The sequence below is a fragment of the Bufo bufo genome, chromosome 1, assembly GCF_905171765.1.
Source record: "Bufo bufo chromosome 1, aBufBuf1.1, whole genome shotgun sequence".
NCBI lineage: Eukaryota > Metazoa > Chordata > Amphibia > Anura > Bufonidae > Bufo > Bufo bufo.
The window spans coordinates 764858388-764883549 of record NC_053389.1 but is presented as its reverse complement, the minus strand read 5'-3'; the positions used below and the strand labels follow the sequence as shown (position 1 = coordinate 764883549).

Genomic DNA, 25162 nt, shown 5'->3' with positions numbered 1-25162 from the left:
CCGAAATGGCAAGATTAGTATCAGATACAACAACATACAAAAAATTGAAAAGTAACCCCACCCAGGAGTATAAATTGACTCTGGATAACATTCTATCAGAGGGTTTTAAAAAAGGGATATTGAATAAAAAAGAATATGAATACCTTTCCATCCCATTCCCGCTAGTACCGGTGATTTACCATCTGCCCAAAGTACATAAAAATCCAACAGATCCTCCGGGGAGGCCAATTGTTTCGGGGCTTAACTCGTTGACGTGCAGGGTCACGGAATACATTGACTTTTATCTGCAAGGATACGTGTTGCAAAACCCCTCGCATTTAAAGGACACTGGATCCGTGTTAGATCTTATTGAAGGCCTTAGTCCCCCAACTGTGAATACATGGATGGCCACAATTGACGTGGCATCCCTGTACACTGTCATCCCAAAAAAATTAGGGATGGAGGCGGTAGAAAGTAGGATTAGGAATGATGAAAGAATAGGGGATCCACAGAGAGATTTTATTTTAGGATGCCTCAGTTATTGCCTCGATCATAACTATTTTTGGTTCAGGGACTCATATTACGTACAGTGCATTGGTACTGCGATGGGGGCGAAATTCGCCCCCAGTTTTGCAAATATTTTTATGGGTGCATGGGAGGAGAGTGCCATCCTTCCCACACTAGGAGCGGACACCGCAGGAGGCAAACTGACCTTCTGGAGGAGGTACATCGATGACTGTCTCCTAGTGTGGGAAGGAGGAAGAGAGGGACTCGAGTTGTTCATTGACCAACTGAACAATAATGACTGGAACCTACGATTTGTGGGGGATATCAGTAATGAGAGTGTTAACTTTCTAGACCTGTGCATACGGATAGAAGATGGCCGTTACATGACCAAGTCCTATTTTAAGGAAACAGATGTGAACTCCTACATTGACACCAAGAGCTGCCATTACGGCCCATGGCTCAAGAACATACCGAAAGGTCAGTTTAAGAGGATGGCCCGTAACTGTACAGTGATGAGCGACTATAGGACACAATGCGGGGTACTAAAAGATAGGTTTTTGGAGAGAGGTTATAATGAGGCTGTTCTGGATGAGTGTATACAGAGTGTGGAGTTAGAAAAAGTGGGAGGAAAGGAACTAACTATAGAGATTAACAAAAAGGTGGATAGGGACTATAGATTCTCCTTTGTAACCAAATTTTGCTCCATGTCCGACAACATTAAGAAAATGGTAAAAAAGAATTGGGCTATTCTAAAGAATGACCCGATACTAGGAAAAACGATACCAAAGAATCCCTCCTTTATATTTAAAAAAGCAGCAAGCATTAGAACAAAACTTGTGCATAGTGCCATCCCCCCAATAAATATTAAGACCCAGAAAAATGGAGGAAAATTCACCTGGTGCGGATTTTGCGCAGGATGTAAGAACCGGAATTCGAAAGAACGGCAGAGATACACCAATTTTATAACATCAAAAAAGAATGGGGCTGATTTCCGTATAAGAGGTGATTGCTCGTGTGAAAAAGAGGGTATGGTATACGTGCTGGAGTGCCCTTGTGGGCTCCAGTACGTGGGCAGGACGGTCAGGAAACTGAAAGTCAGAATACAGGAACATCTACGTAATATAAAAAAAGGCCTGATGACCCACAGTGTATCAGCACATTTTAAATTAAAGCATGAAAAAAATCCGCGAGGTTTAACATTTGTGGGAGTAGAAAGTGTTAAACATCACTGGCGAGGAGGGGATGCTTTGGCACAGATTAATAAGAAAGAGGTGGAGTGGATCTATCAATTAGGGACCCTACAACCAGGAGGGCTTAATATTGAATTTGATTTGAAACCTTGTATACTGTAACTTGCGCCTAGTGGCGTGATCTGGCTCTCCACCACCGCGCCTCCTAAGGACCTGTGGGTGACGTCGTGGGGGCGGAGTGATGGTGCCCCAAGAGACGCACGCCGGGGGAAGGAGGCGGGGTCGAGGATACCCGTATTGCGCTATAGGAGGAATTAGGTGGAGATTGGTGGATATAAGACTCAGGAATAGGCAGTTTAGGGGACAGTTATACATTCAATACATGCTCCAGTAGCCTGTCTGTACCCATGTTGGCATCTGTCCTCCTTTATTTGGTTTCTCAAGGACCTGTGAGTGACGTCATGATATTTGGACCGTTCTATTGGGCGGTGCTGCCACATGATATTATGACAGAGGAGGGAGGTGGGGCAAGGGATACCTGGATGACGCTAGTAAGAATGGGCGGGGGATACTGACATTATGCACTAGGAGTGGGTGGATACTAGGAACGGTAATGTAGATTTTGGTTATATGATGTTATAATGCGAATTAGGCTGCAATTTAATATGCAATGGTGCGGCAACATAAGGATAGAAATGTGGTTTGTTTAATTTATAATAGAGGGAACTGATCCCCTATTTTTATTTTATTAATGTTTTATATGTTTTATGTATGAATTTATGACTCTCATAAAGGAGGAAGGAACCTTCCTTATTTTTATATCTAATGTGTTTGTGAAAGCATAAAGGAACAACAATGACAAATTAAGTATGTGAGATGTACAACTGTTTTAGTAACTGCTGCATGTTCCGGAACCTTACTGGTTAACTGACTATTTAAGCAGCTGAGCAGCTGGGCTATTTAAGGGCCGGAGTGCAAGCATGCACAGCAGATGCCCCTGAGGAAGCGAGACAGCGAAACCCGGGTCGGGCAGGAACCTGACGTTCTGATATCTTGTATTATATGCTTTTTGTCTACCAACTCTTGTGAGTATAATAAAACCTTTTAAGAAAAAATTGCAAAGGGTGCTTCACTATTCTGCCTATCCCATTTAAACCCTTAGAGGAGGAGATCTTTTGAAGATTGGATCCTTTGGGTGTTGGGAGAAAGGGGCTCATCCTCTGCCATCCACGTTTATCGGGAGACTTGGTCCAGAGCAGCGCGGTTCCAAAACCCTTCATATTGTATTCACCAGTGTGTATGACCTACCACACTACTCCGGGACCAGCAGCAGCGCAAGTAATTTGTCGGTGTTGGGACACAGGACTGACTTTTCATTTTGCTTTTTTTCTAATATGACCAAGCAGGCTGTGGGCTTGTCTTCTCTCTCAGCCTGAGTTTTCACATATACGGTAGTTCCACTTCGTAGATCCCATAGTTTATTAATCTGTCATCTGGAATTAATCTATTGTTTTTGCTTATTTTGCTCCATAAATTTTCCTCTCCTTCAAACTGCTGATCGTGAAAGACCCCGTGTCAAAGGAGCATTGTTCTGTACTGACCCACTTCTGACACGTTCTCTAGTCTGGCTCTCCCACTCCTCGTTTGCCTATACTGTGTCACTGACTGTATTACTGCTGCGATCAGGTTGTTCATCGTATGTATGACGGCAGGAAAGGGGTGGACATCCATCTTATGGTCCTACCACCAGAGAAGTTACCCTAGAACCTATTAATAAGCACGTTCAGCTTCTCTGAGCACATTGGGGGAGATGTACTAATTAAAATATGCCAAAAATCTGCTTAGACAGATTTTTTTTTATTTTTTTTTTCCCCTGACTTGTCTGAGAATGGGGTGTGGCTTATTGGGACAGAGGCATGTTCTACCAGAAAGTCATGTGACTTATCGGGTTCTGCGGGAATTAAGAAAATAAAATTAATGAAAATACTTAAATATTACTCGATTAATATATTCCCAAATACCTTTTATTTGTTATAATGGCTTTTTGTCTGGGGAGCAATCAGGAGAAACAAAACTGGTCCTAATTACACAAGAGGACAAGTTACCTCACAGCACTGAGCTAAAGAGCTGCCTCATCCTCCTCTCTGCTCGTCAGGGGTTATTATCCTGAATACAGATAAGTCCTTCAGCTGAATCTTTGTGGGAATGGAGTTCATGAGGAGACATAAAGTACAGAGAGGACGAAAAGGACAGAGTGGTAATGTGGGGCTGTGGTAATGGAGACTGCATACATGTGCTGCTGCTCATATCCACATCCCCACCACCTCTCTGTACTTAATGTCTCCTCATAAACTGCATTACTACAGAGATTCAGCTAAAGATCTTATCTGGATTCAGGATCATGACTCCCTGACAAGCATAGAGGAGGATGAAGCAGCTCTTTATCTCTGTGTTGTGAAGTAACTTGTCCTGCTGTGTGATTAGGACAGGTTTTGTGTGTACTAATAGGACAGCGGCCATTTTGTTTCCACAGATGATTGCTCCCTAGACAAAATGAGCCGTTATGAAAAATTAAGTTTTTGGGAATATATTTATAATAAAGTATTTTCATTTTCTTAATCCCTTGAGATCCCCCTTGAAGTACAAAAAAAGAAAGTTCCAACATTGTGATGCAAAATTCTGGCACTAATCGTAGGTTAGTGTGAATTATAGGACTGCTGGAAGATGACTGCAGAATCGGACTACACGAAGGTTGTGTGTGGTCTGTTACCATAGAGATGCATAGGTCTGCATAGAGACTACAGGTATCAATTGGACCTTTTGTAATTTTTTTTTTTTTTCTTAGCCAATTTTTATTTCATTTATTATGATTTGGGATTAAATAGAAAAGTGTGTGTGTATGTGTGTGTGTATATATATATATATATATATATATAGGCTGTGAAGATGTAAGTAACCTGTGAAGCTTCTGTGTCGCACACTGGAGAGAGTTTGTCCTGACCCTTTCTATTTAAGGGCATTCTGCAAAATTTGTCATTTCTGCATAGAAAATGTAGAAACTTTCTATTTACCGTCCATTGCATCTGTGGTGCTGTATGGACATGAATTTCTACAAGCATGCAGGCTTATGTACCACATAGTCCCCATGGCATCTCATGTATGTTCGTTAAGATGTTCTCACCGGTTTAATATGTTTTGTAGCCGAGCGCCAGCGCCTCCTGTCAGCATCGCCTTCCTATGGCACCAGGTTGTGCGAAGGGTTCAGCCCGGAGGAGGTGCAGCTTCGGAGGAGACTGAAGTATTTCTTCATGAGCCCCTGTGACAAGTACAGAGCCAAGGGGAGGAAGCCTTACAAGTTGGCCCTGCAGCTAATCAAGATCATGTTGGTCACTGTGCAGGTACCTCAAATTCATTTTTATTTCATTACTACCCAGTACTCATTTAGGAGAAATTACCCATCCTCTTCTTATGAGTGTCAGTCATCTTATCGAGGGCGTGCACTGCTTGGAGTAAGCGGATAACCCCGGTGGATGCCCCCACGTTGCAGGCTGCTTGTGTAGATATGGAACATGTTGTTGACCTGTGCTCTGCATTGTGTATGATGATACAAGAATAGTGACTCACCCCTTGACCAGTGGATCACCGAGTGGTGAGAATGTGCTCTGAGGGCTCACAGAGCTTAAAGGGGTTATCCAAGACGGAGTAACCCCCCACTATGCCCGGACCGGCAACATTGAGCATACTTACCTGGTTCCTAGTCTGCTCCACAGACATCTTCGCATCTCCCCTGCCTACAGAAAACAACATCTGCCGATGGGGAAGGGTGCAGCCAATAGCAGGCCATGGCGGTGACCTGCGTTGGGGGATCAGGTAAGTATGCTCAGTGTTGCCGGTCGAGGCATTGAAGAGGGGGTGGTATTCAGTCTTGGATAACCCCTTTAAAAACTGAAAGATACAAGGTTTGTATAATTTTAAATAGACCACCTAGAGGAGATAAGTGTAATACAAGCAGAATAAAGATATACAAAAAAGGATGAAGCAGACAATTATGTTTAGGAGTAAGACTACTTTCAGGACAGCGTTTTTACTGGATGCGTCATGGATCAGAAAAAACGCTTCTGTCAAAATGCAACCGCCTGCATCCATTTTGAATGGATCCGGTTGTATTATGTCTTCTATAGCCAGACAGATCCGTCATGAACACCATTGAAAGTCAATGGGGGCCAGATCCGCTTTCTATTGTGTCCGAGATTGGATCAGTCTTGCTCCACATCCCAGGACGCGCTTAAACACTGCTTACTGCACTTTTGTGTGCGTCATGGGAACGCAACCAAATGGCACGGAATGCATTCTGGAGAACTCCTTTCCCTTCACTTTTAGTGGACTCTCTTAAAGGGTTTCCGTCATAGAATTCCATTATAGTCCGTGATAACGGAACCCATATCGGATATTACCACAGAACACGAACTTCAAAACAGCGAGTTTGTCCCCATTTATGGGTAAAAGTGTTTTTTCCCCCTAAGCCCATGACAGCACCCTTGAGAGACCTTCTCCATCCAGGAACAGGAATGGGGGTCAACCTCGGGTAGACCTTTTCGCAACCAAGCAAAACAAAAAATGCAGTCTTATTTTTCCTAAATCCAAGAGACTTTCTGTTAGGGATAGACACTTTCTCTCTTCCTTGGCCGGATCAGCTTCTGTATGCCTTTTTACTCCTATAAGACTTCTCCCGAGGGTATTGCAGAAGCATAGGCAGGAACATACGAGGCTCATTCTAATTTGCATGTTTCTGGGCGAGAAGAACCTTGTTAACTTGGCTGAGGAAACTGTCTGTCAAATCCATGGATTCTTCCAGACAGGCAGGATCTCTTGTTTCAGAGGCCTGTCTTTCATCTGGAGGTAAAGAACCTTCATCTGGCAACCTGGTATTTGAAGGGGAAATCTTAGAACATATTGGCCTATCTCCACCCTTTTATCTTGTCGTAAGGAAGTAACCTCCACCATTTACCTTAGAGTCTGGAAGACTTTAACGTTCACTAGGACCCCAGTTGATCCTCCTATGCCTAAGGTTCTGGATTTCCTTCAAGAAGGTCTTAATAAAAACCTTATACTTAACATCCTTAAGCTGAGTTCACACGGACGTTGTGGGAAAAGGTGCAGGTGCGTTGCAGGAACATGCTCAATTTTTCCACGCGAGTGCAAAACATTGTAATGCGTTTTGCACTCGCGTGAGAAAAATCGTGCATGTTTGGTACCCGAATTTCTTCAGAGAAGTTTGGGCTTGGGATCGGTGTTCTGTAGATTGTATTATTTTCCCTTATTACATGGTTATAAGGGAAAATAATAGCATTCTGAATACAGAATGCATAGTACAATAGGGCTGGAGGGGTTAAAATAAATAAATAAATTAACTTTCCTTAATCCACTTGTTCGCGCAGCCCGGCTTCTCTTCTGTCTTCATCTGTGAGCAATAGGACCTTTGTCACTGTGTTCATCACATGGTCCATCACCATGGTGATGGATCATGTGATGAGCGTAGTGACGTCAAAGGTCCTATTGCTCACAGCACAGATGAAGACAGAAGAGATGCCGGCTGCGCGAACAAGTGGATTAAGGTGAGTTCAATTTATAAAAAAATTTTAACCCCTCCAGCCCTATTGTACTATGCATTCTGTATTCAGAATGCTATTTTCCCTTATAACATGTTATAAGGGAAAATAATAAAGATCGGGTCTCCACCCCGATCGTCTCCTAGCAACCGTGCGTGAAAATCGCACCGCATCCGCACTTGCTTGTGATTTTCATTCAGCCCCATTCACTTCTATGGGGCCTGCGTTGCGTGGAAAACGCACAATATAGAGCATGCTGCGATTTTCACGCAACGCACAAGTGATGCGTGAAAGTTACAGCTTATATATACAGCCCCATAGAAATGAATGGGTCCAGATTCAGTGCGGGTGCAATGCGTTCACCTCCCGCACTGCACCCGCGCGGAATACTCGCCCGTGTGAACTCAGCCTTAAAGTACAGGTCTCTGCTCGGAGTGCCTTTTTTGATTTTCCCCATTGCCAATCATCCTTGGATTAGGAGATTCTTTAAAGCAGTCAGTAGAATTAAGCCTGTAATCGGGTCTTCTGTTCCCTCGTCGCATCTGACTCTAGTTTTGTCTAGGATGATGAAGCCTCCTTTTGAACTGCTACACGATTTATCTATTAAAACATTATCTTTTAAGGCTGAGTTCACACGGGTGAGATTTCCGCGCGGGTACAATGCGTGAGGTGAATGCATTGCACCCGTTCTGAATCCGGACCCATTCATTTCTATGGGGATGTGCACATGAGTGGTGATTTTCACGCATCACTTGTGTGTTGTGTGAAAATCGCAGCATGCTCTATATTGTGTGTTTTCCCCGGAACGCAGGCCCCATAGAAGTGAATGGGGCTGCGTGAAAATCGCAAGCAAGTGCAGATGCGGTGCGATTTTTCACTCATGGTTGCTAGGAGACGATCGGGATGGAGAACCGATCATTATTTTCCCTAATAACATGGTTATAAGGGAAAATAATAGCATTCTTAATACAGAATGCATAGTACAATAGGGCTGGAGGGGTTAAAAAATAAAATAAAAAATGATTTAACTCCGCTTAATCCACTTGATCGCGCAGCCCGGCTTCTCTTCTGTCTTCATCTTTGCTGTGCACAGGAAAAGGACCTGTGGTGACGTCACTGCGCTCATCACATGGTCTGTCACATGATCCATCGCCATGGTAAAAGATCATGTGATTAGTGCAGTGACGTCAAAGGTCCTATTCCTCAAAGAAGACGGAAGAGAAGCCGGGCTGCGTTATCAAGTGGATTATGGTGAGTTAAATATTTTTATTTTTTTTAACCCCTCCAGCCCTATTGTACTATGCATTCTGTATTAAGAATGCTATTTTCCCTTATAACATCTACACAGCATCTAACCCAAACTTCTGTGAAGAAGTTCGGGTTTGGGTACCAAACATGCCGCTTTTTCTCACGTGCGTGCAAAACTCATTACAATGTTTTGCACTCGCGTGGAAAAATCATGCATGTTCCCGCAACGCACCCGCACCTTTTCCCACAACGCCCGTGTGAAACCAGCCTAAAACAGCTTTTTTGGTGGCCATCACCTCAGCTAGGAGAGTGGGTTAGGGTTAGGATTTCTGCCTTTTCAACCTCTCCTCCCTATACCAACATCCTGGAGGACAGAGTGCTCATTAAATCGGACCCATCTTTTTTGCCCAAAGTGGTCTTTTTTTTTTTTTTCATAGGTCCCAAGATATTGTTCTCCCATCTTTGTGTCAATCCCCTAAGAATGAGAAGGAAAGGAGGCTCCATTGTCTAGACATTAAAAGATGCCTGTCTCATTATCAGTACCAGATCCATTTCTACTTCATGGCCAGTGCATCTTTAGAGCAAATTTATTTATTTTTTTTCGTCACTACAAGTTAGATTTAGACTCTAATGATCGTCTATCCTTCCTACAGGTAATGGTTTTTCCATGAGCCCATGACAGCATCCGGGATTTATTCCCACCCTATGTTTTCAGTTTCATATGCATGAAATACTTGTGTAAATAAATATAAAAAATGGGTGTAAAGTCCAAAAGAGAAAGTGTGTTTAGGACAAGTTCTCGATATTAACTGGTGCTACAAAGGCAGAGCCCCTCCTTAAGAGCTCTCCATGAAAGTTCCTGTCCTGGATGGAGGTGGTCTCTCAAGGGCGCTGTCATGGGCTCATGGAAAAACTATTACCGGTAAGTAATCCTCCAATTTCAAGGTGACCAATTAGAATAATTGATGCCAACTGTGTCAGTTTGTGGCAATATATGTATCAAATGTTCTTTTACTTATTTTGTATTGGGCAATAGTTTTATATCCTTTTTTTTTGTATGCCTTTACTCTGCTTATTTTAAATAGACCACCTGGGCCTGGAGAGGTGATTATGCACCTTTTGTATCTATGAATATGATAGACATGGCTGCTGCCGGTCCACATCCCTCAGAACTGTCCTGTCTCTTGCAGCTCATCATGTTTGGTCTCAGTAATCAGATGGTTGTGCAGTTTACGGAGGAGAACACGGTGGCATTTAAGCATCTCTTCCTGAAGGATTACACAGACGATTTGGATAAGACCTTCGCTGTCTACACTCAGAGGGACGTCTACGAGCACCTTTTCTATGCGGTAGAGCAGGTGAGGCGGGCGGTGTCCTTATTGTCAACATAAGTGGCAGCACTGACTGAGAGGGATCGGCAGTCTTCACCACTCCAGCTGTCGTGAAACTACAACTCCCAGAATCCTCTTCTCTTCTGTGGGAGTTATGAGAACATCCGAGTAAGTTTACATGGTGAGAGTTGTAGTTTCACAGCACCTGGAGTGCGGAAAGTGCTGACCCCCCAGGTCCAGGATATGAGCTCATCCCCTTTCAAGTAACTGGGCCTGAACTAGTGATTTGTTTGCTGTGTGAGCCTGGCCTTGCGTGTCACGTGAGTTCCCTGACAGTAAGCAGAATAGGGCGCCCCCCCACTCCTCCAGTAGTCAAAGCCTGTTCCTTCATTCAATAGGTAACACACCAGGGTCTTCTTGCAATGTTTAAGGTTCCTAACAGCCATACTTCTGAAGAACAAGGGTAGGACAACTCTATGATGTCTCCTGACTATAGGCTAATCCACACTTTTATTTACTGGAGGTCCCAGTATCTGGACATACTGTGCTCATTCTTGCAGAATCCTTTGTAGAAAAAATGTAGCCGCTGCACGTAATCCCCTATTTATCCTGACATTCCCTTTAAATATTTGCCCAACCTACATCACTAGAGGGCGCTCACTCTTTCCATGGGACAGGGTCTGCATTCTCCGGCTGTTGTGAAACTACCACTCTCGGCGCGCTCCATTCATAACTACGGAAGTTCCAAGGATAGCCAACCAAGTGTGCATGCTGGGAGTCACAGTTTGACGACATATGGAGTGCCGGAGATTGCTAATTTCTACCATAGGGAATATTAGTAGTTGAGGTAATCCTGCATGTCCTTCCTCACATAGAGGGCTTCAGTCTGTACGTAGTTGGCGCCCTCTAGTGGCAGCTGCCATAAGTGTCTGAATTCTATCATTGAGCTCTGTGAGTGATAGGAGACGTGGGTGCTGAAGCTCATTGCTCGCTATTTAGAGGGTGAAGGGGGGGGGGGGGGGGGGGGGAGGGAATATGTCCCTAAGCTACACATGACACAGCCACCACTGAGCCCATTGATTGGCTTCATCCTTGCTGGAAGTTTACATAGGGAAGTGCAGTGAGCACAACCTGGGGCCTACAGAGCTGGAACCGGTTGGCATGGAACAGTTAAGTATTGTTCCCTACTTGCTAGTTCCATTCTCCACTGTGGACAGACCCTTTAAAGGGGTTGTCCCACACAGAATATTCTACAGTTTTCAAACCAGCACCTGGATCTGATTACTTTTGTAATTGCATATAATTAAAAAATTTAGCATAGTCACTGTGTTGTTCAATAGAATGTATCTGTATAGCGCCACCTGCTGTTTGTTCCTTTTTTATTTTTGTCGTGCTCACTGAGATGGCCGCACATGCTCAGTTTCATCCTTCAACTGCCCCCTGAGCTGTGATAGGTAGAGATGAGACACGCCCCCTGAGCTGTGATAGGGAGAGATGAGACACGCCCCCCTGAGCTGCAGCAGTAAAGACACTCCCCTTGATATAAATCTAGCAGAGCAATGAATGGGGAGATCTCTGGATCCATGGGAGGTACAGGGCTGGTTCTAGCTTTGTTAGAAAGAGGGTCTCATGTACTGTATGATGTCTGATTTTCATTTTTTACATTAATCATGGGATAACCCCTTTAAACACTGCTAATAACAAAACGGCACCACATTTTCTTCGTGCCATGGCTACTACCACCCTGTACGTAGGACCGCATACTAAACTTACAGGTTTCCTTGAAGGAAGCGGTCAGCTGGTTTTACTTTGCCAAATCACTGATCCATGTCCCTTTTACTTTTTTTGCTTTCTGTATGTGTCCTTTGTGTAAAAAATAGGTGCAGTTTGATATAAAACATGCATTTTATGACCCACAAACACATAAATTACTTATCAGGAGTCAGAGGTGGACTTGATTGACTTTCCCAATCACTGGGTACCTAATCTCGGTCCCGTCTTGTATCCTGCACTTGCTGTATTTTGTTCTGGTGCATGCACAGGCTGGCATTGTGCAAATTGGAGGGATTGTCTCTCACTTCAGCAAATGACAATTATGATGTAGAGAAAGTTAATACAAGGCACTTACTAATGTATTGTGATTGTCCATATTGCCTCCTTTGCTGGCTGGATTCATTTAGCCATCACATTATATACTGCTTGTTTCCATGGTTACGACCACCCTGTAATCCAGCAGTGGTGGTCGTGCTTGCACACTATAGGAAACCATGGATACAAGCAGTGTATAATGTGATGGAATAACGAATCCAGCCAGCAAAGGAGGCAATATGGATAGTACATTAGTAAGTGCCTTGTATTAACGTTCTCTACATGATAAATGCCATTTGCTGATGTGAGACAACCCCTTTAAGCTAAGGTAAGTACATCTAGCTTCACTGCGCATGTGCCAGAACAAGGAAACAAGGCACAGAATTCTGGATTTGTGACCGGCTATAGATGTCAGATTGGTCAGTATTTGGCACTGTGACTCTTGTCCTGCGTGGCTCCTCCTCCCTGACTCCTGAAAGGTAATTTACATACAAAATGCATTTTATAATCAGTCCTGCTCCAGCTAATACATATCAGGACACCTTCAGAAAGGGGAAGCAGTAATGCAACAAGCGGTGGTGGCGGTTTAGCGGTGATGTAACCAAACCACACCCATTAACTCCCATTGCCTTTTTGTTTTTCAGTACATCGCTTTACCGAACCAAACCACAGCTCGCTATGCGTACGTACATTCAGCCAACCAGTCAGCGCTCTCAGTATGCCAGCGTTATTACCGCAAGGGCCACATCGATCCTGCCAACGATACATTCAATATCGATCCCAAAGTTGTCACAGGTAGGAAATATGGTCTGTTTGGCTCCATTTTGGATTCCACGGCGCATATCATCATGGAGTTATTTAATCATTCTTTCTATGCCATCTCTTCTAGATTGTGTTTACGCCGATCCCTTCGAGACTACTCACCAGTACAGGAATATCACCATTAAATTTCACAAGTAAGCAGAATATTACACAAGGGGGAAAAAGTTCCCAAATGTTCTGTTTTCACATGTGTGAGGAGGAGCTAAGCCGACATCCATCGATGTACCGATATACCAGTCGTAGGCCTAGAAGCCTAGTACAGGCTGTGGCTTATTACTTCAATGGAACGCCTTTCCTGATCTCAGTCAGGGGGAGGCGTTCCTGCCTGGGGAGCTCATGCTTCCAGGTTTTTTGCCTTTCAGATGCTATGGTCATGTTTCTTTGTCCCAGGAAATCAGCCATGTCCCCTCTGCTCCTCCTCAATGTCATATGTCTGACTGTGTGGCAACTAGCTGCAGCAGGAGCCTCCCCCCTTCTACCGTGCTTGTAGTAGGTAATGTGGGACTAAACTGGGTGTTACCATTCCATTGTTAATGAGGCTTATCTGCATCAACACTGGCACTGTCCAATCAGTGCTGACAATGTCAGACTATGTGGTAACATACCCTGTTGACAATGGGAATGGTAATGCCTAGTGGTAAGGATTCAGGGGATGCGATATCTCCTTATGGGGCGCCTGATCGGTGTGAGGAGTCTTATAGGCCAGGCAATGCTCCTCTGGAATTTTGGGAAGAGGGCATGCAAATGAGCTCTTGTCAAGTTCTACCTCTAATTTCACCAGATGTAAGGCAGCAGTCAATGTTAAACCCTTTTAAATAGGCCTTGAGACATGACTTGGATAAGCCAGCACCTCATCTGCAGACAGCTGTTTCAGTTCAGAGTATGGGCTTATCTGAGTGAGAGGGCTAGGATGCAGGGGATACTATCTCCTTAGGGAGAGGCCTCTCACCCACTTAAGCCAGTACCCTCTGCTCTGCACTGATGAGTGCCAACAACCCCGAAACAGCTGTCTGCAGATGAGATGCTGGCTTACTGAATATCCAAGTCATGTCTCAAGGCCTGTTAAAAAGGTCGAACGTTGACTTTTGGGATAGCTGGCGGCATCAGAGGCAGAGCTTGCTACGAGTTGAAAGTTTATTCATATATTTCCTGGTGAATCAACAGAGGAATGACGCTACACATCCTATATTTAATCTCTATTGTTTTTTCTTCTCCCTCCCCCCCCCCCCCCCCCCCTTCCCCTTCCTCTTAGATTGATCAACATCACAATACAATTTCAGTTAAAAGCAATTAACATCCAGACCATCATTAATAATGAGATGCCAGACTGTTACACCTTCACCATCGGTGTGAGTATCAGGTCTTGTAGTCACATATGTAGGGGGGTTAAATAGCTGTGTTCTTGAGGCAGCTCAGATGCGATCTCCTATATGTTTAGTTATAATTGCCTTTTTTTTGTCCTTTGTCTCTGATACAGATCATATTTGACAACCAAGCGCACAGTGGGAGAGTGAAAATACAACTGGACAACGATGCAACCATTAAAGAGTGCAAGGATCCGAGTGTATTTGGAAGAGGTGAGCAGCTTGTGTTAACCGCTCTGCAAACATGGATCTCAAAGGATAACCCAGCTGCCTATTCTTAGTTTGTGTTCACACGTAAATGTGAGCCTTATTTCCCTTAGGCCCCTTTCACACGGGCGAGTATTCCGCGCGGATGCGATGCGTGAGGTGAACGCATTGCACCCGCACTGAATACCGACCCATTCATTTCTATGGGGCTGTTAACATGAGCGTTAATTTTCAAGCATCATTTGTGCGTTGCGTGAAAATCGCAGCATGCTCTATATTCTGCGTTTTTCACTCAACGCAGGCCCCATAGAAGTGAATGGGGCTGCGTGAAAATCGCAAGCAAGTGCGGATGCAGTGCGATTTTTCACGCACGGTTGCTGGGAGACTATCGGGATGGAGACCCGATCATTATTATTTTCCCTTATAACATGGTTATAAGGGAAAATAATAGCATTCTGAATACAGAATGCATAGTAAAACAGCGCTGGAGGGGTTAATTTTTTTTTAAATTTTACATTTTTTTATTTATTATTTAACTCACCTTAGTCCACTTGATCACGGCCCAGCATCTCCTTTGCTGAACAGGACCTGTGGTGAGCATTAATTACAGGTAAAGGACCTTTGGTGACATCACTCCGGTCATCACATGATCTTTTACCATGGTGATGGATCATGTGATGACCGGAGTGACGTCACCAAAGGTCCTTTACCTGTAATTAATGCTCACCACGGGTCCTGTTCAGCAAAGGAGACAGAAGGAGATGCCGGGCTATGCGATCAAGTGGACTAAGGTGAGTTAAATTATTATAATTTTTTTTAACCCCTCCAGCGCTAGTTTACTATGCATTCTGTATTCAGAATGCTATTATTTTCCCTTATAACTATGTTATAAGGGGAAATACAATCTACAGAACACCGATCCCAAGCCCGAACTTCTGTGAAGAATTTCGGGTACCAAACATGCGCGATTTTTCTCACGCGAGTGCAAAACGCATTACAATGTTTTGCACTCGTGCAGAAAAATCGCGGGTGTTCCCGCAACGCACCCGCACATTTTCCCGCAACGCCCGTGTGAACCCAGCCTTAAGCTGTGTAGTCTGGAGCGCAGACAGAAATCTTGAAATGCACAATTATCTCCTGCTCGCACAAGCTTGCTTTGATTTCCTAGTTGTCATTCCATACTGTTCAGCTCTACCTAGTGCTGGTATTTTCATGTGCCATCTCTCCCAGCAGGTGACAACTACTCTCGGGTGGCATTTGACATCTTTGTGATGATCTCCTGCGTCCTCTCCTTCATTCTATGTGGGAGATCCATCATACGAGGCCTGAGGCTGCAGAGTGTAGGTTCTGTGTTGGGTGGTGCTGCTCGGGCGGTAGATGGTTGCAATACGCTAATATGGTGTTTCCTTCTCTGTCTATAGGAGTTTGCTACGTTTGTACAGACTCGCCACTCTTTGGCTGTATCCTTGTCTGACCGGCTGGAGTTCGTAAATGGTTGGTACCTGCTGCTCATCATTAGTGACCTCCTCACTCTGTCAGGGACAGTCATGAAGATTGGGATTGAATCCAAGGTACTAATCCTGTCACCCTATCGCTGCTCTCCAGGACATTCACCTAAAACCCAGGCACAACGTCTTGTAGTTCTAGCTCAACTGAATGTGATGATACATTTCACCTTGGGGATCTGTTGATTTATTCTGGAGAGAAGTACTCCTAATCCACATGCAAATGATCAGTTAAGTGCACAGAGGGTGGACCCAAGCCACTCATTGCACCCTTGCTTCTCCTGCTTTTTCTGCCAGCCCTTCCCTCTCCTTGGTTCACAGGACCAGGCGAGATGCTTATGCAAAAACTTGGCCTTGTCAATCAAGGAGATGGAGGTGCCGACACAGGAAGGCGGAGGAACAACTGCACAAAGTGTCTTGGGTCCTCCCTCGGTGCACTTAACTGCTCGTGTGCATATGGATTAAGAATGAAGCAACGGGTCGCTAAGTGAAAGGTATTACACGTTCAGCTGAGCTAGCCATACAAGACACAGTGCCTGATTTAATAGGGTATGTCCTGGTGACACTCCCTTTAAATCTTCTCGGTCATTAAAGGTGTAGTTTACTGTTGATGGCCTATTGACTAATGACTCAGGAACTGCATCCCCACCGATCAGCTTTTTCAGGGTCGTGCCAGAACGCCACGGCTCCATCCATTGTGTAGTGTTACTGCAACGTTGCTCTAGTGGGGGCTTCCTTCAGCAGAGCTACTCAAAAATAGCGGATCGGCAGGGTGGCAGACATTGATGGCTTATCCTGAGAATAGGCCGTCACTAGTCAAATCCATGAATATCAATTTAAGAAGTTATCCAATTGTAGTATTTCCACTTGCAAATTCTTCCCACAATGCTGGCTTGCCGTCACTTATATTACCTATTAGTGCGCCAAATAGTGCATCTGTCTGGACATCAGGTGGATGGGGCAGTAGGAAGTGTGGGCTGGTGTTCGGCATTTTTTGATTTTTTGTGACCGATATTAGCAGCAAATCTTTGAATGCTCACTTGAGGTTTAGTGGCCCTTCAGAAGGAGCTCTGGGGTCCTGTGAAAGGTATCGAGAATGAAAATGGTCTTTCTAATGCCACCTATATGTGGCTACCCTCTAAGTACATGTCCAGCCTTAGTGTTGAGCTGACCTGTGTAGACTTCCTAGTCTGCCAGTGAATCTTAAATCTGGTCACATTTACCCTCACATCAATTCTGTGTTCTGTCATCCCTTGTTCTAGACGTTTGCCAGTTACGATGTCTGCAGCATTCTACTGGGAACCTCGACCTTACTGGTTTGGGTTGGAGTTATCCGGTACCTGAGCTTCTTTCAGAAATATAATGTGAGTATTTATGGGTACTGAACGTTGTGCGAGTTTAATCTGTTCTGGCAGTGGTCCTCAACTCATCTGACTTTCATTACTTATACATGACCTAATTAGGGGTTGTGGTGAGTGCAGAGATCACTGGTCTCATGATGCTTCACAAGAAAGTCTCTATTGTTGGGAGGTATCTTGCTGACCATCGGTCAGAGATCTGCTTGTCTGTGGTAATACCCTGAGGCAGTGGTGCCCAACCATTTTTCGTCTGAGGGCCGCACTAGACATGGTATAAATTTTGCAGGCCAGAACCAGGTAGCTTTGCCAGAAAGAAATGCAAACACTGAGGGGGCACGTGTGAGCATTACTAAAATACATAATGCGTAGGCCTACACTTGTTCAAATCTGCATTGGCGGCTGTGTTTGGAGCCTCTGTTGCAGATTCAGTCAAAAGACCAGACAAAAAAGCCTTGTATGCAGCCCTCTTGTGTCCGGTAAAAAGATAGGGTCACTAGTGGGGTGACAGGAGGGAGGGGGGAGCAGGGTCACTAGTGGGGTGACAGGAGGGAGGGGGGAGCAGGGTCACTAGTGGGGTGGGAGGGGGGAGCAGGGTCACTAGTGGGTAAAGCTTTAATCTCCAACAGCAATTGGAGATTTTTCACTGGGGATCATGAATATCAAGGTGAGATTTCATCACATGCTTTATTACAGAAGCGTCTGAATAATTCCGGCGTACGGGAGCTTGGGGATGCCGTGTGCCTCTATGCAGGCTGTGCCATGTTCATGAGGATTCTTCATAATTATATATTTTGTGGTAGAATGGAAAGAATGGTCTTAGATAAGATTCTCCTGGGCATGGTGTAGCTGCAGAGATGACTATAATGAGCTACTAAACCACTCCACACGTTAACCGTACAAATCCATCGCTGCCATAGAATGCGGCAACATATGAGGAGGGGGGAGCATGGTCACCGGGGAGCAGTCACATGTGGCTGTAAGGAGCTTTGCTATTAGTCATTTCACCGTTCACAGCGCTCACTGCGCTGATGAATGTGGGTCACTGCATCGGCCGCATGACACAGCTTCGTGGGCCGGATTTGGCCCGCGGGTCATCGGTTGGGCATCACTGCCCTAAGGAATACTATATTGTATCGCCATTGATTGCAATGAGAGATCTGGCTTAGAAATGCCAACATGCCATACTCTTACCTCTTCTGTCAAGTCCTGATGATTTCTGGTCTTGCAGGTTCTCATAGTCACACTCCGAGTGGCTCTTCCCAACGTCATCCGTTTCTGTTGCTGTGCGGCAGTGATTTATCTGGGATACTGCTTCTGTGGCTGGATTGTGCTGGGACCTTATCATGTCAAGGTGAGGGAATTCACCCTTCATTGAAATTACATTGTCTTCACAGAATACCCTCAGGTCAGTAGTAACATTGTGACCTTCCTTCTAGTTTCGCTCCCTCTCGATGGTGTCTGAATGCCTCTTCTCCCTTATAAATGGTGACGACATGTTTGTCACCTTCTCGGAGATGCAGAACAGCAGTTACCTGGTGTGGATGTTCAGCCAACTCTACCTATATACCTTCATCAGTCTTTTTATCTACATGGTCCTCAGTCTTTTTATTGCCTTGATCACAGGAGCTTACGAGACCATCAAGGTAACAGTTTGGGGGTAATCCATGACCAATGGCTAGTTACCAGTCTTGCCCTATGTGCCTTGACACTGATTTCTTCTGTGCGCCTCAGTTTCAGAATGCAGGAGAAGAAAATGTATCCGCGCTCAATCAATACATAGCCGAGTGCAAGGACAGCCCCAACTCGGGGAAATTCCGCACTACGAGCTCCGCCAACTGTTCTATGCTCTGCTGCTGTGCCGAACGGTGAGTATTATCCATTAACCCTTTAAAAAGGGGTGCTTTGGGTCTTCATGCTGCCCAGAGTTTCACCTTGTGAAATGCTGCACTCCAAAGAGGAACATAAATATTTCTATTCTACCATTTTTAGACACTGGGAACTCATTTAAAATTTAAGCAGATATTTATTAATATTATAGGGAAAATTGGTCACACGTGTTTTTATTTTTCTTTATTTTTTTTAAATTGCTTCCTGCACCTATCTACAGAATAGGAGTCACTTGACCCCCATCCTGTGTGGCTTTTTCAATTCACCTTTTTGAGCTCATGAACGTATTTTCTTTTCGTGTCATTGGTTCCGCATACGGTCCGCAAAAAGCGCATTCATTTCAATAAATTCATTTTAAAAATAATTGTCCTGTTATTGTCTGCACTATGGACAAGGATAGTACCAGCTGTTCCGTTCCGCAAAATACGGAATGCACACGGACGTCATCCGTATTTTTTGCAGACCGCAAAATGCATGCGGTCGTGTGCATGAGCCCTTAATGGGAGTCGCGCCTCGGCTGTTTTCCTTGACTTCTATTGAAGTGAATTGTGAGAGCCATGCAAATACATGACTACTTCTCAAATTACACTCCAACCGTATGTTGCAACTGACACCAAGGCCCCTTTTACACAGGTGAGAATTCACGTATTGCACCCGCACTGAATCCGGACCCATTCACTTCAATGGGGCTGTTCAGATGAGCAGTGATTTTCACGCATCACTTGCGCGTTGCGTGAAAATCGCAGCATGTTCTATATTCTGCGTTTTTAGCGCAACGCAGGCCCCATAGACATGAATAGGGATGCGTGAAAATCGCAAGCAATGCGATTTTTCACGCATGGTTGCTAAAGAGACGAGGGATGAGTTACCCAGGACCCCATTTACTTTATTATTTTCCATTATAACATGGTTATAATGGATAATAGCATTCTTTAATTCAGAATGCTAAGTAAATGGTCCATTGTGGGGTTAAAAAAAAAAAAAAAGGAACTCTCCTCATCCACTTGATCGCGCAGCCAAGCTCGTCTTCTTGCAGGACCTGGCTGGAAAAGGAACTTCGGTGATGTCATCGCGTTCACCACGTGGGAGTGCGGTGACATCAGTGCAGGTCCTGCTGAATGAAGATAGGTTATAATGGAAAATAATAAAATATACAGAACACCGATCCTAAACCCGAACTTCAATGAAGAAGTTTGGATCTGGGTACCAGTCAGTTTTTTTTATCACTCGCATGAAAAACGCATTGCACCCGCGGAATAAAAACTGAACATCGGAACGCAATCGCAGTCAAAACCGACTGCAATTGCGTATCTACTCACACGATTTTCCCTGATCGCAGACTCGACACATCCAGACCTAATCCGGACACGCTCATCCGGATTAGGGGCCTAAGAGTTTGTCAGTCATCCATTTTGCATTAATTCAGTCAGCCAGGTTCCTAAGCAACTGCTCAAACTCAGAAGCCATATACCTTATGCTACAGATTTTTGGACCTCCAAACCAATGGTGATTGTGTTAAATTAAGATTGTTTGGGTGTCTCCAAACTGAAAGGTGACGAGGCATGATATTTTGAGGAGCACTTAGGGTCCCAGCTCATGGACCTTCACTAATGCAGTCGACGTACATGTCTAGAATACATGTGTCTAGATTTATGCTTTTGTAGGTTCCATATATTTTAGATCTTGTAGTAAGCCATACAGATGAGAAGAGACCTTGTATTACCGTGAATTCTGAGATTCAGGAATAATAGGCTTAAAAAGTTTACTAGACTATGTGGAGAAGTATACAGAAGATAACCTACAGAGTAAAAAGAAATGAGCCAGTTCCCAACATGGCACCTGGTTGATTCCCATATGATACAAAATGAGGTAGTGGTATCACGACATATCTGACCCTGATGTCCTTAGTGGAACAGAGCTATTTGTTACATAGCTAGATGTTTCTTGGCCCCTCCTGGCCTTTACTAAAGGCCAGGTACTACTAACCAAATACATTTACAAGGAATTAAAGGGGAAGGAAGCATTAAATACCTTGCTAGACAGACACATTCAAGGTCTAAAGGCTACAGACATCAGTGCATATATATGGCATACATATTAGGACATCCTCAACTCCCTCCTCCGTCAGCTCAGACGTCAGCCATAACTCCCTCCCCTCCCCTAACTCAAAACTCCCTCGTCCCTCAGACGTCAGTCAAAATATACCGGGGTCAGGGGTCAGATGTTAGACATCGGGTGTCGGACATTGGTTGTCTGGGGAGGGGGCGGACGGGGTCCGGTACTGCCGGACCTTTTCTTTATGCAACCAAGCCTGGAGTGGAGGAGCGTATCGTTAATCATATCTCCTTGTATTACAGGTATTTTACTTTACTCATGGCTCGGGTACATTTTGTGGGGGTCTCAGTCTCCTAACCCCTTAAGGACTCAGCCCTATTTCACCTTAAAGAGGACCTTTTACCCGAAGAAAGTATGTAAACTGACCATACAGACGTGTAGAGCAGCGCCCAGGGATCCCCCTGCACTTACTGTTATCCCCGGGCGCCGCTCCGTCTCCGTTCTCCGGTTATAGCCTCCGGTATGTTCGTAGTTAGGCTCCACCCAGTTGAGCCTGCCGCGGTCTCCTTCTATGCTGTAGCGCTGGCCAATCGCAGCGCTCAGCTCATAGCCTGACCCCCCCCCCCCCCCCCCCTTCCCCGGCGTTGACAGGATGCCCGCTGAATGATTTCAGTGGACATCCTGTTCCGATTATCCCCTGCCGCGCCGCAATGTATTTTTAAAGTTGGGACGTACCGGTACGACCTGGGTCCTTAAAGACTCGGCAAACATGGCGTACCGGTACGTCCTAAGTCCTTAAGGGCTTAAAGGTCCAGAGACCTGTCATAAAGTTCCGTCCCATAAACTTTTATGAAATGGCGTCCATGTCCCTGGCCCTTTAAGAGACCGAGACCCCCACCCTGAGTCCCACCTTACACATAATGTACCTGAGCCATGAGTAAAGTAAATACCTGTAATACAAGGAGAGACACTAAGGCTGCTGCTGCCGCTGTGATCGCTGTGTAGTGGATCCGTGCATCTAAGTGCTTTGCCCAGGCATAAAGATCCATCTGAAATCCTGGGGACTTAATGATACGCTCCTCCCCTCCAGGCTTGGTTGCATGAACAAAAGGTTCGGCAGTAGTACACATGACATTATGCTTTGTGCCGTCCCCCTCCCCAGACAACCAATGTCTAACACCTGACCCCTGACGACTGACGGCTGACGGCTGGTGGAGCCCTAATATGTATGCCGTACATATAGGTGAACCTGAACTAAGGCCTCATGCACATTACCGCGGATACGCAAAAAAACGGAAGCCGCCTGTGTTGCCTTCCGCAATTTGCAGAACGGGCACCGGCAATATAAATGCCTATTCTTGTCCGCAAAGCGCGGACAATAATAGGACATGTTATATATTTTTAGCGGGGCCGCGGAACGGAGCAACGGATGCGGACAGCACACGGAGTGCTGTCCGCATCTTTTGCAGCCCCATTGATGTGAATGGGTCCGCATCCGAGCCGCCCAAACAAAGGCCATGTGCATGAGGCCTTAGTTTGAGTCACGATGCAGCTTTGAATGTCTTTGGGTGCAGGTTCTTGTGATATTATGATCCCTGTTGTACCTTCTCTGTAGTTGCCTTCTGGGCCAAATATGTGACTTGGGTAATGTGACTATGTGCCTCTGAGCCCGATTAAAGTGGAATGGCCTGGGCTGCAATACAAAGCATAGTCATTGTACAATGTACAGCACTGTGCTTGGTATGCTGCGAGGAAGGTGCAGCATGACTTTTTTTTGGAACTCCACCGATCTGATATTGGTGACCTAGCTTGTGGATAGCTCATCAGTTCTGCTCACCTGGAAATTCATACATTAACCTCCATTGTGATTGGAATGTATGTTACATGATCTTTTTATGGCGCACTTTTACATGCTTCTAACCTTTCTTCTAGAGCTCAAGATGAAGATGTGCAAGTGAATATAAATTGAAGGTACATTGCTCTTATAAGAAGGATGAAGGATTCCTCCATATTGGCCTTTTAATTCCGTTTTATGGACTTTGATTTTAAAGAGTTTTGTTCATCTTTTAAATGACTCCGCCAAAGCCTTAAACCATAGAGTGAAAACATGGCATCCAGGAGGCCTCCATTAGAATTAAGCTAAATCTGTAGGCACTGGACATTTTATGGAGTTCTACATTATAAAAGTTATTAGTTTATATTATAATTCAGTATATTCGAGGGTTAAGCTAAAGAGATGTGTATAATATACTAATGGGGGTATTGGAACAGGAGAAAGGACTCAGGATGCAAAGTCGAAGAAAACGCAAGTATCGAGCGACCAAACGCACAACTGGACACTTGACAATTATCTGCAGCTAATTAGTTGTTGAGGTGACACTGTTTTTAATTTAATATTTTTTTTTTTTTACTTGTACTGTATGGGAATACAGCAGACAATCTCCTTTACATCTTTTAAATGGCAGATTGGTAAAAGTCTAAGACCGGCGGTGGTGGAACAGCTACGGAAAAAGCTTGAGCGCTCTTGCGTCCACCAGATCTGGAGAATCATGAGATAATCCTACCATTTATTGAGCTGTCTAATGTCATGTGTCTTGAATTTTTAATAAAAAGTATATTGAATATGAAAAACTTTGGTCTCCAGTAAAGGTTCTGCTTCTAGACGATGGACCAGTCTTGACGTTCTCTGGTGGCCAAGTACATTTTGAGGTGTGTGTGTGTGTGTGTGTGTGTTTGTGTTTTTTATTTTTATTTTTATGGACTGCATCTTTAACACTTTATATAACCCCAGGTTAGATGCGGTCTGTAGGTGTCTTCAGACCATGCTGGGTTTATATGAGCCACACATTGTACCGTGTGCAACACTGATGAGTTTGGTGCAGCTCATGCTGGTCTCCTAGTATTTTGAGGTCAACTCGGGACCGTAAAGACTTGAGCTACAACTAGGACATCTGCTTTCAGGCACTCTTGTGATCCTCTTTCTAAGAAAGTCCTGATAGTTTGTGTTTCTTTAGTCAAATCTTCAGGATTTGCCTCCAGCTAAAGGTTAAGCACATGATCTTTCTTAACGAAAAAAAAAAGTATAAAAAAAAGAATGTATTTTACTGCACTAAGTTACTACATATTTCAGCACAATGTTTGATTCTTATAGCTTGGGGTCAACAAGCGTCTATGTCCCAAAAACAAGTTCCTAGTATGGAGAACTCTTGTACTGTACAGCGTGTCCCCCACTATTACAATCAATGTTTGGTTTGTTTTTATAAGTAGTGAGCGAATTAAAAAGAAGAAAAATCACAAGCTAAAGAACTAGGTTTGAGCAACAAGATGCATCTGTTAAAGACATCTATACTTGTGGAGATGAATCGCTCTCTGAAGGGCCTAATGGTTGCATAAGTACCCACTGTGCTGTTCCATGAATTCCTGGAGATTGACCCCTTGACCTCTGTAGGGGCAGCAACACAGAGTTTAAAAATCCACCACTCACCCTCAGTGTTTCCTGTCCCTACGGGGGCACCTCACAGAGATACCTCCTGTAGGAGGTGAAAGATGGCTGGGTTTGTTTTTTAAATACCTGTTGGGATCGCTTATCCCTTCTCTCTGCCCTCCGACGGCTCCGTCCTAAGCTGGGCAGAGGAGGACTATGGAGTGGATCTCGTTCCTGTTCCAGCAGGGGCCCCGAATCCCTCCCCAAAGTGCAGGGTCCCCCTTCCCTCAGTAGGAAGCTGACTGCGCACCATTGAACGTGCTGCACGCGGACCCCTCAGTGTGAAGCCGCAGTGTTCTCTGTTCCGGCAGGAGGTTGAGGGGGCGGGGCTTGGAGCTAGGACGCGCGCACATGGATGACGTCAGACGCTGCATCTATCACTCAAAGGCGGCAGATTTGAAAGGAACTAGCGTCCCAGTGAGGTTCCTGCTCCAGATGTCAGCCCCCGATACCCCTGCAGACCAGATGGACTCCACAGATTTCCCCTCGGCTACTCAAATCATGAGTTCCCCTGTGGGGGAAGAAAAA

At 44.8% G+C, this 25162-nt stretch overlaps 1 protein-coding gene across 2 annotated transcripts in view; it reads left to right on the top strand.

Annotated features, from left to right (window-relative positions):
* MCOLN1 (mucolipin TRP cation channel 1) overlaps window positions 1-23769 on the top strand; it is a 38562-nt gene extending 14793 nt beyond the window's left edge. The window contains exons 2-14 of one of the 2 annotated variants that reach the window (XM_040414713.1): window positions 4878-5074; window positions 9724-9891; window positions 12597-12747; window positions 12842-12908; window positions 14027-14123; window positions 14252-14351; window positions 15579-15685; window positions 15767-15916; window positions 17113-17214; window positions 18437-18559; window positions 18645-18851; window positions 18940-19073; window positions 23083-23769. In XM_040414713.1, the coding sequence (XP_040270647.1) occupies window positions 4878-5074; window positions 9724-9891; window positions 12597-12747; window positions 12842-12908; window positions 14027-14123; window positions 14252-14351; window positions 15579-15685; window positions 15767-15916; window positions 17113-17214; window positions 18437-18559; window positions 18645-18851; window positions 18940-19073; window positions 23083-23119 (1640 nt within the window). In that variant the 3' untranslated portion in view covers window positions 23120-23769. Of the gene's footprint in view, window positions 1-4877; window positions 5075-9723; window positions 9892-12596; window positions 12748-12841; window positions 12909-14026; window positions 14124-14251; window positions 14352-15575; window positions 15686-15766; window positions 15917-17112; window positions 17215-18436; window positions 18560-18644; window positions 18852-18939; window positions 19074-23082 lie in introns of both variants that reach the window. The other variant, XM_040414712.1, reaches the window with a different exon arrangement.
* Window positions 23770-25162: the final 1393 nt, after the last annotated feature.